The 14,293-nt window shown below is 35.8% G+C and overlaps 2 protein-coding genes across 2 annotated transcripts in view; both read right to left on the bottom strand.

Moving 5' to 3' along the window:
- Positions 1-576: 576 nt before the first annotated feature.
- Positions 577-2,319, bottom strand: LOC149533468 (aluminum-activated malate transporter 14-like). The gene is made up of 2 exons (XM_089805867.1): positions 2,297-2,319; positions 577-2,237 (listed from the first exon to the last, which is right to left on the bottom strand). The coding sequence occupies exons 1-2, from the start codon at positions 2,317-2,319 to the stop codon at positions 911-913; spliced, it is 1,350 nt and encodes a 449-aa protein (XP_089661993.1). The 3' UTR covers positions 577-910.
- Positions 2,320-3,320: 1,001 nt separating this feature from the next.
- Positions 3,321-14,293, bottom strand: part of LOC149533467 (bifunctional aspartokinase/homoserine dehydrogenase 1, chloroplastic-like) — a 135,662-nt gene continuing 124,689 nt past the window's right edge. Inside the window, exons 16-18 of the mRNA XM_089804683.1 lie at positions 4,909-4,992; positions 4,595-4,687; positions 3,321-4,102 (exon numbers count right to left, since the gene is read on the bottom strand). Coding sequence (XP_089660809.1) covers positions 3,857-4,102; positions 4,595-4,687; positions 4,909-4,992 — 423 coding nt within the window. The 3' untranslated portion in view covers positions 3,321-3,856. The remainder of the gene's footprint in view (positions 4,103-4,594; positions 4,688-4,908; positions 4,993-14,293) is intronic.

Here is a 14,293-nt window from a genome sequence, read left to right as displayed (position 1 = left end):
TAGCATTTTCTCTAATTTATGTTTGTAGACAGATTTTCATTACAAATTTGAAAAAACCCCTCTAATTAAAATAAATAATATTTTTTTCCATATTTTCGTAGACACAAGGTGCAAGTTTATTTCCATTTCTTTTCAACCATATACATATACACTTTTCTTTACAATATGTTAATAAACAGATTTGTCACAGTAGAATTTGCCCAATGGAGTGAGTGGCAAATCGTTCACAACAATTGGATAGGCCCTTGATATGCGGCTTTCCTCTGCGTTTAGAGGGGTAGCTCCCTTGTATGATATAATTTTTAAAGGGTTTTCAAATAAAAAATCTAAAACTTCAAAGATCGAGAGAAAGTTGTTCAAGACGAATGCACCACACGCCCTCACAAACTTCTTGGGTAAACAAGAACGATAACAAAGGTGATCAAGAACTACACTTGAAAGCAACCAGTATTACCAAACACATTCATTATTCATAAACACTCGCACAATACCATGAGAATGTCTACTACAACAAATAATAATTTTGATTTTAGAATAAGAAACTCAAAGCACATCTCATTTCATTTCCTTGCACCAAGACGATAATAGAGATTTTTCGATTTCAGAGATAAAAAGTGCACATACTTTTCATAATTTATCTGTAGATCAAAATTTCAGCATAGTGTTCCCTTATTTTTAAAACCAAAAAATTCCCCCCTTTTTCAAAGCCCAAAAGGAGTCCTTATATAGACATAGAGGTTAATAACTACCTCTTTGTGGTTAATAACCACCTCCAAAATACGTGATTTTGGGGAGGTTAATTAACCTCAAGAAAATTAACCTATATGCCCTGAAACTTGAACCTTAGATATTTTGAGAAGACGATTGAATAATCAATCCTTATTGATCCTTCTGCTAGATTATATATGAGCTAAAGTTCAAACACAACAACCTTCCCAAGTTCATGTATACTCTCTACAAGATGCTCCAACCTGCCTACCATCTCAATCACAAGTGAAGGAAAGGTGGCAAATGGTTCACCACCTTTTGCTACGTTGCATGTACTTTCACACTGCATCTTCATATCACCATCGATCTTCTCTCCTTCATTAAGGTGAGGTATTGTAATGCTGATATGCACTGATTTTTCATAATGCCTGCTTGGGTTTCTAGTTAAATCAATGATTTTCATAGTACTTGTGAGCTTTTCATCTGGATTGATAAGATGCCATATTTTATGCTCACTGCAGACTAAGGAATTGAGCTCCTCAATTGGAACTTTCAAATTCTCCATCATGGATTGTGTAGGACATTTCTTCATGCATTTTATGCTCTCACCCAATTCATGTATAACTTTCGCTGCCTCCATGCCCACTTTATAAAACCATGGCTTTGTGACTTCAAATTGGCTAAAGTTGGATTTCTCATGTGGGGAGTGAATGCAATCATGCAAGGCGAGCACACAGTAAGCCATGTGACGAAGCATGCCTCCTACTTTCACATATTGCTTCCACAAATGCTTGAATCTGAACTTGCCATGGGCTGGTTCCCAACATGCAAAATTTGCCAAGGATTCTTCATTAGTTTTAGACTCCAAGACATCATTACATCCCTTCAAGATTGTGTCTTCTATACTTTTGATTGATTCTCCCTCATTCATCTTACAATTCTTGTATCTTTTTATGTACTCCATCATGCATCCTTCAAGGGAATCTGCTAAAGAATGAAATCTCTTAACAATGGAGTGACAAAGATCCTCTCCTGCCCAAGCAGGAGAAACACAGAGGTCAATAAGGAGGGTTGTGTTGAACCCAATTGCCATTGTGTAGAGGTGTTGGCAACAAATAACAAATATATTGACAACTCTGTATCCAGAAATTGTTATCATGTTGAAATTCAGTATGAAAATCAGCAATCCGTAGTCATATTTTCTCTTTATCTTGGGGAAGAAATGAAAGAATGTTGCACTTGCTCCAATGATGAAACAAGAAAGAGCAATAATGATAGGCTCTCCAACTACACCAGCCAACTCTGCAATATGACTAACCAATATAGCAAGAGAACTTGCTACCACTGTGCCCATTCCTCTGTTGAGCCCCTTATAGAGAGTAGCACTGATGACTTGTCTGTATGTACTTCCAAAGACTTGAGCAAATTTGTAAAACGTTGGGCCTCTGTTTGATTCGTAGTTTTGAGCAGCCAGTATAGGACTTCTGAATCTCCATTGATGGAAGCAAAAGCCATTGCAGTATCTTTCCCTTGCTCACGTGGACAGAAATATGCACTCATTTGTACATGCCACAACACTCTGAAAAACCAACTGTGAATGCGTACAGCCATAGGTTGAAACTCCAGCAAATGTAAAATACCGACTTTAATAAGTGCTTCAATAATATTATCTCACTATATTCGAGCCTAAGAAATTTACACATTGTTTATACAATTTAGATCACCTCCCATTATACAAAACAAAAAAGAAAAGCCATTCACATATCCAACTTCTCATGGAGAAATTTCAAACAAGTTAGAGAAATTTTCAAATAGGTTAATAACCGTCTCAAAGAGGTTAAGAAATATGCGTTTTTGGAGAGGTTAATTAACCACCTCCAAAATACGTAATTTGAATCTTATGATTAACCTTTTTGAGAGGTTAATGAATACATGTTTTTGGAGAGGTTAATTAAACTCCTCCAAAATACGTAATTTGCAAATTATCATTAACCTGTTTAAGAGGTTAATGGTTGATAATAAACTTGAAAATGCGTAATTTGGGTTTCTCCATTAACCTGCAATAACTTGGGGCTCAGAAGCCGGATTTTGAAAATTTCAAGTGCTGGGTGGAACTAGGAACGAGCCGGAGATAGGAAGATTCAAAAATTCACAAAAACTCACAGATAAAATAATAATTTCAACGATCAAAATGGGATGTATTTCACACATAACCATAAAATCAACAAGGTCAAAATTGATGCATTTTGATGACCAGGCAACACAATTACAGAAAATAGATTGAAATTTTTATTTTAAAAATATCATTAAACCATTTAAAGAATTTCTAAAGGTTTTATTTATATAGATTATTTCATTAAAGAATTTTTAAAAGAACTATATATATATATATAATCATTAATAATCAGATTTATTTAAAACAAATAATTTACATATTGTTATTTTTATTTTAATGTCACTTTATCTAGGATCATTAATCTATTCTTAATTAACAACTGCGCTATCTCTCCAAATAATAATAACTGCGTGCAGAAACTTTACAGAATGTCTCTTCTTGTGAAAGTTGCATCCATTCAAGAGCAGGTTATGAATCAGAATCCCAAAATCATAGATAATCAAATAATCAATCACTGAAGGTTCTTCGTTAAAATAGCAAAAGAATATATCTAAGACATTTCGTATACACGATAGCGCACGAATAGTGCGGCAAGTCTGTCATCAGTGTTTAAACACCTAGTAATATTTGCAAAATCTTATTGCATTTGATTGGTTATCCAACAAATTATTTATAATTCGGGTAGAATATGTTCATTTTTATTAACAACTGCTAGCCGCATTCAAAATTCAACTCTCAATTAAAACTGTTATCCTGGGCAAGGACTTCGCTACATCTCAAATTATGTCTATTATCATATTTCTAAATCCCACCACCGTATCCTTCCTTGTTTTTCCATCAAATAACTTAGCAATAGTCTTGACAGTGTGGGTTTTGTAGCTGTAATCCATAGCGAAAATTCTAGAGAAACCGAAGCATCTAAAACCAATTAGATGGCTTTCATGAAGAAACGACCACACTGGGCAGTTTTTGTGTTACACAAATCATCTAGGAGAGGCATCATTTTTCATACACGCTGTCTTACTCAGATGACTAGGAAGGAGCACCAAGATATGAGGCTAACCGCAGAATGTCACTAAAAACTCCACCTGCGGTGACCTCTGCTCCTGCACCTGGTCCTCTCACAATAAGTGGTTGCTCATGATATCTTTTTGTTGTAAATAAAATGATATTGTCAGATCCATTTAGCTGAGCAAATGGATGTCCCTTGGAATACCTCTTCAGCTCAACACGACCCTCATTAGAAAGAGTATCCACTACTCCAACATATCTCAGAACCTTTGCAGGAAACAGTACATTGAGTAGTCAGTATCTCATATCGCAGTTAAAATATAAACAATGTATAGGAGAAAAGATAATAGTAACTAATAATTTCTATAAGCATAATTTAATCAAATTAGATATTCAAGTGTAATGGTTACTCCCTTGCCTATGTACTACCTCCAAACACCCACAAAACATTGTACAAAATCCTGTCAAATGAACTATGCAGGCTATTTAAAGTTAAATTATGTGAGTGCCTTAATGGTCATCATGTTTGTAAATGAAATATTAATTATGTATTGAGGCATGCCAGTTGAAGATATTTTCACCACTCTTTGCATTCAATAAATTCTATCTAAGACATAAGAAAAATCATTTATAATTATAGTCTACTTGTTATGTCAGGAGCACCTGAATTTATGGCATTCATTTTCATGCCAGCTAAAAGGGTATTTGCTCAAATCTTGATGTGTGGAGCTAAAGAAACCATAAACCGCTGCCACTTACCTCACCAGAGGATTCTGCATCATCTCTTTGCTTTGAGATCTCTAGGTCAAATTCTGGAAGTCTATGCATAAATTCTTCCACAGAAGTGCAACCCTGAAAAAACCATTGTGAATCATGATACATGAGGCTACATTAAGAATCTGCCTTCTGAGACATTTTTCTATTAAAAGAACTCAATATATAAAAATGATGACATTTACGATAAATGTAGAAATCAAAGTTATGATGAATGCTACTGATGACCAGAAGCACGTAAAAAAAGTGTGTGCTTTTAAAAGTAAGCATAGATGTCCATGATAGGCACAATAAGTTACCTGCAAAGGTTCTGGAACAAGGTTCTGAACTGGAATATCATTAAGTTCTAGCTTTAGACCACTCTCCCTTGCAAGGATTATAACCTGCAAAACAGATAACCTCACTAAATCTTTAAAAACATTTTCTACAAAGTTGCCTCCATAACCATTTTTGGGACAGCTCTGAAACCCTTTTAGGGCAGTTTTCAGTTCACAAGTATTTCAAACAGCACATTGAAATTGTCATGCTCAAAACATTGAGCTTAAAGGTATATAGTTGCTATATACCTCAAGGTTAGACTCTTGTAGCATCTCTTAGCACGACTAAATATTGTTTACTATGATATATACAAAAGATAGCTAAACTAAGTCAATGAATGCCAACATAATCTTGCTGTGTCAGTGCTGGTTTTTAACCTTGGCTAAAAACCAACTTCAAGATTGCACACTGATTTCTTAGTCAAGTGGATGAACCATCCTCATAATTGCACACAAAGCTCTAATGCTAAGTAGGTAAAGTGGAAGGCAAAAGCAAGTTTTCATTTATAATTCCACTCACTCATTGTGAACTGATATAACTTATGCAAAGCTTTCAAAAGTTGGATGTTATTATGGTTCTTGCTGCTTAAAGATTATAATGGTCATATAGTTTAAAACTTAATACTAGTAGTATTATGAATATTGTTATCTGCAGCCAAAAAATATCAGATTCACTAATAAAGTCATAAAAGAAGCCAAGGAGACGAGTGAGGGAGCTATATACACTAAAGAATATTTGTCCAGTAGTTTGCTATCCTATTTAACGTGTGTGTACATATTAGCCATCAAAAGTTGAACTTCCAATTTGTGAATGTATTTTACGGAGCCCCTCAACATGCATCAGAAGATGACCATAAGTAGATCACTCATCAAGCACATTGATGGAATGGTTGAATTCCCAAACCAAACTCATCCAGGCAATCAGACTTGGAGAATTAGCATTGTGTGCATTCATTCCTCTTCAATGACTTCTATCTGTCATGTCCTACTTCCATTGTTACCTATTTTACTACTTTTTCCAAATCCACCACCTCTTCTTTTGTACCCTTTTCATAAACATCGTCCTCTTTAGCAAACTGTTCTATTGCACATGGATTGGCGTTCTCTTGACATTTAACATGTAACAGAAAATGATCATGGGTAGATCACCCAATGGCATACGAATCACGTACATTGATGGAACGGTGGGTATGTCAAACTTAACCCATCAAGACCATTAGACTTTGATAATTAGCATTCTATGGCTTCATTCTTTGACTGTGACTTTATGCTCTGTCCTACTTCCATCCCTACCTATTTTAGTATTTTTTCCAGATCCACAGCCCCTTATTTTGTACCATTTTATATGAATGTCATTCTCTTTTGTGAATTCTTCCATCACACAATTGGTCTTCACTTGATCTCTAACAATGTGTCTTCTCCATATCCAGCTTGTTGATTTTTCTCATTTACTCTACTTGTGGACTCGTTTATGTTTCCTTGCTTACACCATGCTTTTAACTTTCTACCTTTATTATCCTATTACTAACAGGAGCTTTCCTGAATTGCTTCAGCTCTTATTTTTCTTATATTGTCCTCATGTTTGCATCTGCCAAATATATTTGGATATTTTGTGACTACAGTTGGTTTTCCAAGTCTTTTGCCGCTTCATTCTTGGCACCTCTGTAGAGTTGTTCTTCCATTTCTGGTGAGATCTAAACACCTGTCAAAAGCATCATTTCCTTCTCATAAAACACTTTATTCTCAATAATGAATAGTTTACCAAGCAGAAGATTTTTTTACCCCTAAACCCCGAGGTAAAATTCTTTCCTGCACATCTTTGTCAATCTCCACAGTTTATCTCTATTTAAAAATTCCAAATTTATCTCGTCTACAAACTACATACGTCCCATCCATAGGCAAAACAAAACTGTTCGAGCAATTGTGAGTCCTCCGCAATCATTTTTGGAATTTTGCAGAAATATATTTTACAGCTGCCACCATAAATTCAGTTTGAAAGTTGAAACAAATTTAGGATTATTACATGCTTTGATCTTTTACTCTAGGGAATTCATGAATCTCTATGTTGATCAAGCCTACTACTTTTCATTGGGTTGGAATCCATTTAATATTTGGCACGTAGAGCCAAAGAATAGTTTTATCTGGAAACAAAGCTATTGTCAGACTTGTTTTCATTTCTTTAAAAACAAAAACCTTTAGCTATTATATTAATACAAACAATCGCAGAAATGACCAAACATAAGATTATTTTGTAACATTTGGAGGAGTGCCATGACTGAAAATGGGATAGATTCGACATATGCAAACATGTTCGGTGTTCATTGTGTAAATGATAATAAAACTTATGATCAGACTGTTGTGGCTATGGCTTGATTGCAGATTTGATGGATACTAATCTATATACTTTGCTTGCAGGGGCTAATCAATATAGAATGGATATGAATTAATTCAATTCCGAACACTGAATGCAAAGTCTAAATGTGATTTGATCCCTGTACTGCAGTCCCAATCTGAAGAGATATAATCATTTATTGATTTCAATGATATGATCTCTTGGATCGGTTCATATATATACTCATACCAATAACCAAGATATAGGCGGACATGTCTATTCATTCATAAAAAGACATGATGGTATATTAGGAAATCTCTAAAAGTCCAGATCCTTAATAGAATGTGTTTAGTTTAATAAACAAATATCAATATGTTCTCCAATCTGTATAAGGCAATTTATCATTTGCTTGATCAATACATGATCGATATTATAGCAAAAATATAATGCTTGATCCAAGAGAAATATAATCTAATCGCTCAGATTTTCATGCTTAGTTTGGTATGGATAATATCACTTCAATACAAGGATGATCTCGGCAAGATCATTTTAATGTCTATGCATATGTGTGTGTATGCATGTTTGTCAATTCACATAATGAACTGGTATACATACATGCACACACATGTGCAGACAGTTGCCATGCTGTTATATCCTTAAATTCTGACCGACGCTATCATCTCTTAACAGTCCCTCTTAGCTAGGGAAGATAACTAAGCATGAACTAGTTTAGATATCACCCAGCTTGTGATATCAAGGAATATACAGAACATCAAGTCACATGACATTCATATATTCTAGTTATGGTATGTTTACTGACATCACAAGTTACATGACATTCGTATATCTTGGTTATGGTATGTGCACTAACATCACATCACATGATGTCTACCATAACATATCATGGTGTGTCCACGGATATTACGTCACATAATATCCACCATGATTATCTCATAAAGAACATAATGATCTATAATAGATTTTAACTCATGATATCCATCAAAATTTTCAAGAGATAGTAACTATCATGACATGCATATGAATATCAAGTCGCATGATATTCATCATGATAGTGAACATTGTAAAGTCATCGCCTTACAATGTTGAATACAAGTGTACATTATCAGAAAGATTGTCACCTTTCAGTAATGTGTACAGGGGGCCCATAAAGTCATAGTCATACATATGACAAAAGAGTTTACTCATTAAACATCTTTAAAATATATATATATATATATATTAGTACAAATAAAACAATTTTGAGACTTAGTCTCAATAAATTACATTTCAACATTACCAAGTTTCTGTCTGAAGTACTCCACTTTAACTCTGGAGAGAGACTTAGTGAGAATGTTTGTTGTTTGATCACTTGTACTAATATACCCCAATTGGATTGCATTCCTTTCAACCATATCCCTCACATAGTGCTAAGGAATCTCTATATGGTTGGATCGATCATGGAACACTAGATTCATTGAGCACTTTGTAACAGCTGGTTTTCTACTAACTAATTTTACCATTAAAATATTTCATATTCACATGACATAGAATTCAAAAACTGTTTAAAAACTGAAATTAAGTCTACATTGCTTTTCTATTCGAACAAGTTTACCATTAACTTTTAATTGATATAATCAGCTGAAAATAAATCTAAACTAAATATAGATTACTGAAAATGAAAATGCAATTAATTTGCTCATGAACAACTAACTAGATTTTCAGATAATATCTAACCTTTTAGTAAAAGAAACTTACAGCTTGAAAAGAAAATTACTAAACTTTCAGGTAAGAAAGAACATATTGTTTTTAGTTGAGATTCTTTCTAATTGGTTGTCCATGCTCTGACTTTGGTGAGAGGAGAAGCATTATCATAGGCTTAACCTCCCAACCGCGAACCTTTTTACTTATCCCCACAAGTTATAAATTAATAGAACGGCCCTCCCTACCCCGAGGTCGGGCACGAGACGTTCATTGATCCAGCCATCCGAGTATTCAGGTGGGTTGAGGTCCCAACAGCTATTCGGAAGAATAACTAAAGTATCAGGACAATAACACAATCAATTTGTTGTGGCAAGTATGCCTTTTTACCACCCTGGCCAAGGATTTCAAGATGTGGGTTTATAACCCGATCTCCACAACTCAAGCTTGACAACTAATTTCGAAAGTGGATTTTGCATGAGCTAATTTTTTTAGATTTTATTTGTGAAATTTATGGTTACTGATTTTGTTCATGTATTTCTTTTTACAAGTTCATCTACACCTCCTCACCATTATCAGGCCTTCAGGCCAGTGACTCTTTGGTGCCTGAACATTTGTCTTAATTTGATTATCTTACACTTAAGTCACCTCATTCAGGCACTTAGCCGGGTGACAACCTTGATGCTCTCATAAATTTTCATAGATGAAAGAAATAAATTTGAATGAAAGATCTTCAGAAATTATTCATAGCATTGGCAGTCATGGGGATTTTCTACTCCTTCAAAGCATTAGACTGTTTTTAAGTTACTGCCTGAATAAACAATTTATACCAGCTAAGGTTATACTTTTAAGGCAATGCTATATGGATGTTATCACAGACTTAAGATGATTTACATATACAGCAGTGCATGAGATGGATGACTTGTTTTATTACTGACTGGAAATAATATAAAAACATAGAACAAAATTCAATGCCAACTCAGCCTACAGGGTTTTAAAGTATAAAATAAGGAAAGAAAAACATGTTGCATCCTTACGTGACTCTCAGCTATGCAGTTGATTTGGCAATCACTTGAACTCAGTCACTTCCTTCAGGACTCCACGGATTGCTGTAGTTTATGGCATATAAAATACGTACAAACTCAGAGGCTAAGAATGCCGAAATGAGAGCAGGGAAATAAACAAAGAAATTGCAAAGCGTAGATGAAGCTGTCTATGACTATGTATGTTTGAATACGACAAGGCCAACATAAATATAAGGCTTTGGAGAGACTTTACGGCTTCCTGCCATTACAAGATTCATAATCGATTTGTATTCAATCGGTTGGAAAAAGAAATATGAAAGGAGGAAAATATTGAAACGAAAATGGAAGATGAAAGGTTTATTTATTAATATTATTTAGTATTATATTATCATCTTGGTTAATTTTATAAATACGTATTTAAAAGGTGGCATCATTGGATTAATAATTCTAATGTAATGGTGCCACTTTGTATTTATTTATTTATGATTTTATTCGAGAGAATAAAATAATATTAAATAATATTATTATTTAATAAATTCAATAAATGTAAGAACTTTGTTCATTTTAATACTTATATTGTTTTTAATTTTTAATTTTAGCTCATGCGATTTTCCACTAAGAAATTTATTGTCAAGCCCTAATAACCTTGCCATGGCGACTTTTAGGTCAAACCTGTCATTCCTGACAACTAAATCATATGATCATCCCATTCCAATGACCTCGTTTTGTAATGCTTCCCCTCTCTCTCTCTCCGGTCTTCATCCTATAAGCATTTTTAAACAACATTCTTGCCAAAACATCAATTCAAGATACATAATTTGTTAAGCAAAATCATCAAGTGATTGTTAGGAAATTTCATTGTGCAATGGCTAAAATTAACTAATTCCATTTCACATGAACACAACGACTAGATTTAACTAACTAGTTTCATTTTATAATCAAATCGATGCAACGGCTATAATTAACTGATTCAATTTCACATGAACATGAAGAAATAAATAACGACTATAACTAACATGACATAACAACGGCTATAATGAACTAACTTGATTTCACATGAACATGAAAGATTAATTTGGTTCAACGGCCATAAATAGCTTTAAAATTTTAGGGCAAAAATTGGGATGTAACACACTTGATGCAACTTTGATTGTCACAGTGGATAGTAGTAGGCTTCGAAGGCTCACCAAATAGTCCCACAATCAACTCTCTGAGCCACCACTTCTCTAGCTCCCATAGAGGCAACAATGTATTCTTCTTTTGTAGAGTTTTGTGCTACTGAAGACTATTTTCTGCTTATCCGAGAAATCATGGCTGATCCCAAACTAGAGCGAACATGCTCTTTCAATCAATCACACTCCCAGCCCAATCTGAATCTAAGTATCCATGTAGATCTAGGTGAACTTTCTTATATTTGAGACCTTTGAATGTGTTTTGCAACAACAAGGTGTATCTCTTGTGGTTCACACATAAACCAACTTAAAGCATTCATTGCATAGCAAAATTGTAGTCGAAATAAAGTAACTATTATGTTTACTACTTACTAAAACTAGTCGGGCTGGGTAGTTAGGTGGTGAGGACATGCGTCGGTTGGTTTCCAACTAACCGACCCTTCTATAAATGTTTGGAACATTGGTAATGTACTCATGTTGGTTTTTGATATTAAATAAAGAAATCATTTCCTTGCCTACTGGTATTCTAGTATGAATGGTATGTTTAGGTTTTACTTCATATGCATCAATTGGACTATTCTGTGTACTTGTGAAATTGTATGATATTTCCACTCTACATTTTTGGTGTCGTTGCCTAAGTTTGAACCTGGAGGTCGGCAGGATGGAGTAATGGGAAGGCCCTTTGTACTACTCATCCAAGTAACAAATAGTGGCAGGGAAGAGGAGGAAATAACCAAGGAAGATCAATTGACACATGATTTGGTAACGGCCTAGGAAGTTGCAGTCAATCAGTACATACAAAGAGAAGCCCGTGAGAGAACGATCCCTAAAGGTACGGTTTGCAACAAACTTTTGGTGCCACCAGTAGTGTACAATCTTCTAGGAGAGATCCCTCGCCTATTAGCACGGAATTTGTTACGAGTGGAAATGGAAAGAGTTGAGACACAAAGGGAAAGGAGACAACAAGTACTACAACAATTTGCGGAAAGGAGGATGAGGGAACGCGAAGAACGTGAAGATTCCAAAAAGGGAAACAAACATTAAAACGATTCATGCCCCTGATTCCAAATATATATCCCAGGCAGGCACAGGGAGAAGAAACTGAGGAAGAAGTCGCCTTGAGGATACTACATCTCCAACAGTAGTAGGAGAGATGTCATAACTAGAAAGGAGGACAAGGGGATTCCACGAGAATCCAAGAAGGGTTGATCGAGCATACAATTGAAGGTATAGCAAATTTGGTCATCTCTAAGACACCAACAAGGAAGTTGGGATACAAAAATCCAGAGACACCGGCAAGAAGAGACTTCCGACAGGAGCAAAGTCAAGAAGAAGGGAATACTTTCAGTAGTTCCTCCTCGAGAACAAACTTCCAGTCTAGAGGGAGTGTTTCATCAGGAGGAAGTGTCCCATTGGGAGGAAGTGTTCTATCGGGAGGTGTTCACATAATGGCAATAGACAAACAAAAATTACCAAGGTTCATAAGGGACGGCTCGGAGGACCCTGCTCACCACTGTAAAACATGTATAACAATATGGCAAGCGAATGGACAAAATGATGTCGCAGAATGGTTAAAAGCCTTCCCGACCACATTAAGGGGTATTGCCATTGATTGGTATACGAATTTGGAGGCAGCAAAGAAAAACACAAGGAATAACATCCGCATAGCCTTCAAGGAAGAATTCAAATTCCTGAGAGATGATGATGAAATAGTAACGGAGATTTATAACACAAGACAAGGGAAGAGTGAATCTATCAAAGCCCATAGTAGAAGAATGAAAGAGCTGATGGGAAAACTAGATAACAAGGCGGTCGATGGACTAACAAAACGATGGTTCATCGAATGATTAACACCATCTCTCAGGAGAAAGATGAAGATAGTCCCACCATCGACCTTTGCAAATGCATGTACCCGTGCCATGGACAAAGAGAGCGAGAGTAAAACTTCCAAGGCAAGAAGGCATGGAAGCTCAAGTGAAAGCTCAGAGGAGAGCGAAGAAGAATCCAAAACCATTCAAGCCCTGAGAAAAGACCTGAGGCGTTTGATAAAGGAAGTGGCAAGGAGTAAGGAAGAAAAGAAAGAAAGGAGAGAACTTTGGTGTACTAAGTGTGAAAAAGAAGGCCATACCAAAGGAGCATGCCTAAAGAAAGCATTTTGTGAGATTTGTCAAGTACTAGGGCACGAAATTAAAGATTGCCCCTCTAATTTGAAAACAAGGAGCGCCCAAGTATTCCTGACCCAAGGGGGGCAATCCACACCTCCCTCCACTCTGCCAAAGAACACAAATACAAAAGCCTCACTAGGAGGATACAGAAACAACAGGAGAGGAAGCAACAATAATAGCAATAACAACACACTGCGGCGGCCACTCCAGTAATGATTCCAAGGGGAGGCTGATGATTCAATGTAAAAGATGTAATGAATGGGGACACTTCACACAAGATTGTCAAAGTGGAGGAAGACAAAATGGAGGGATTATCTACAAATGGTGTGGGCCAGGCAACCATGAGGATGCAAATTGCCCAGGACAAAAGGGAGTAAATATGCTAGACATTGATGATCCAAAAGGCAAGATTCTTGCAGTCACCAGGATGCAAGCTAGAAAATTAACCTATCTGGATGCTACTACAGAGACCAAAAGATTTCAGGAAACAAAGAAACACATTCAAGATAGCATGAGAAAGGAAGGAAAGATAAAGCCAAAGAAGCCTACTTCAAATAGAGGTGTAACGAATATTATGCGGCAACTCCTAAAAACTGCTATCCTAGTGAAAATAAGTGATTTATTAGAAACACTATCCCAACTATAGGTAGCACTAACACAGGGGGCAAACACAAAAGGTATAACCCCAAAGAAAGAAAAGAAGGGAGAAGTATGCACAGAAGACAATACATTGTTCACGATAGGGATGGGGAGAACACCAGCGGTAGTAGAGATGGAGATACTAGGGTGCAAACTCTCAAATACTATTGTGGATGGAGGTTCCAGTGTAAATGTCTTATCAAAAGAAACATGGAAGGAAATAGGGAAACCTACACTCTAGCCTCCGACATTTCAACTAGTGGAAGCGGACCAACATAGAATCAAGAGTATAGGAACGCTAATGGGACAAAAAGTCATAGTTGGTACGCAACAATT

The sequence above is a fragment of the Cupressus sempervirens genome, chromosome 10 (genome assembly GCF_028749045.1).
Source record: "Cupressus sempervirens isolate cs-2001-9-10 chromosome 10, ASM2874904v1, whole genome shotgun sequence".
Classification (NCBI taxonomy): Eukaryota; Viridiplantae; Streptophyta; class Pinopsida; order Cupressales; family Cupressaceae; genus Cupressus; species Cupressus sempervirens.
Note: the sequence above shows the minus strand (reverse complement) of the source record. Positions and strands in the feature narration are given on the sequence as shown.

Coding starts and splice junctions, on each gene's coding strand:
- LOC149533468 (XM_089805867.1), bottom strand. CDS start 2,319: ATGGCTGTACGCATTCACAGTTG. Junction 2,238..2,296: donor GCTGTACGCATTCACAGTTG/GTTTTTCAGAGT, acceptor CACGTGAGCAAG/GGAAAGATACTGCAATGGCT.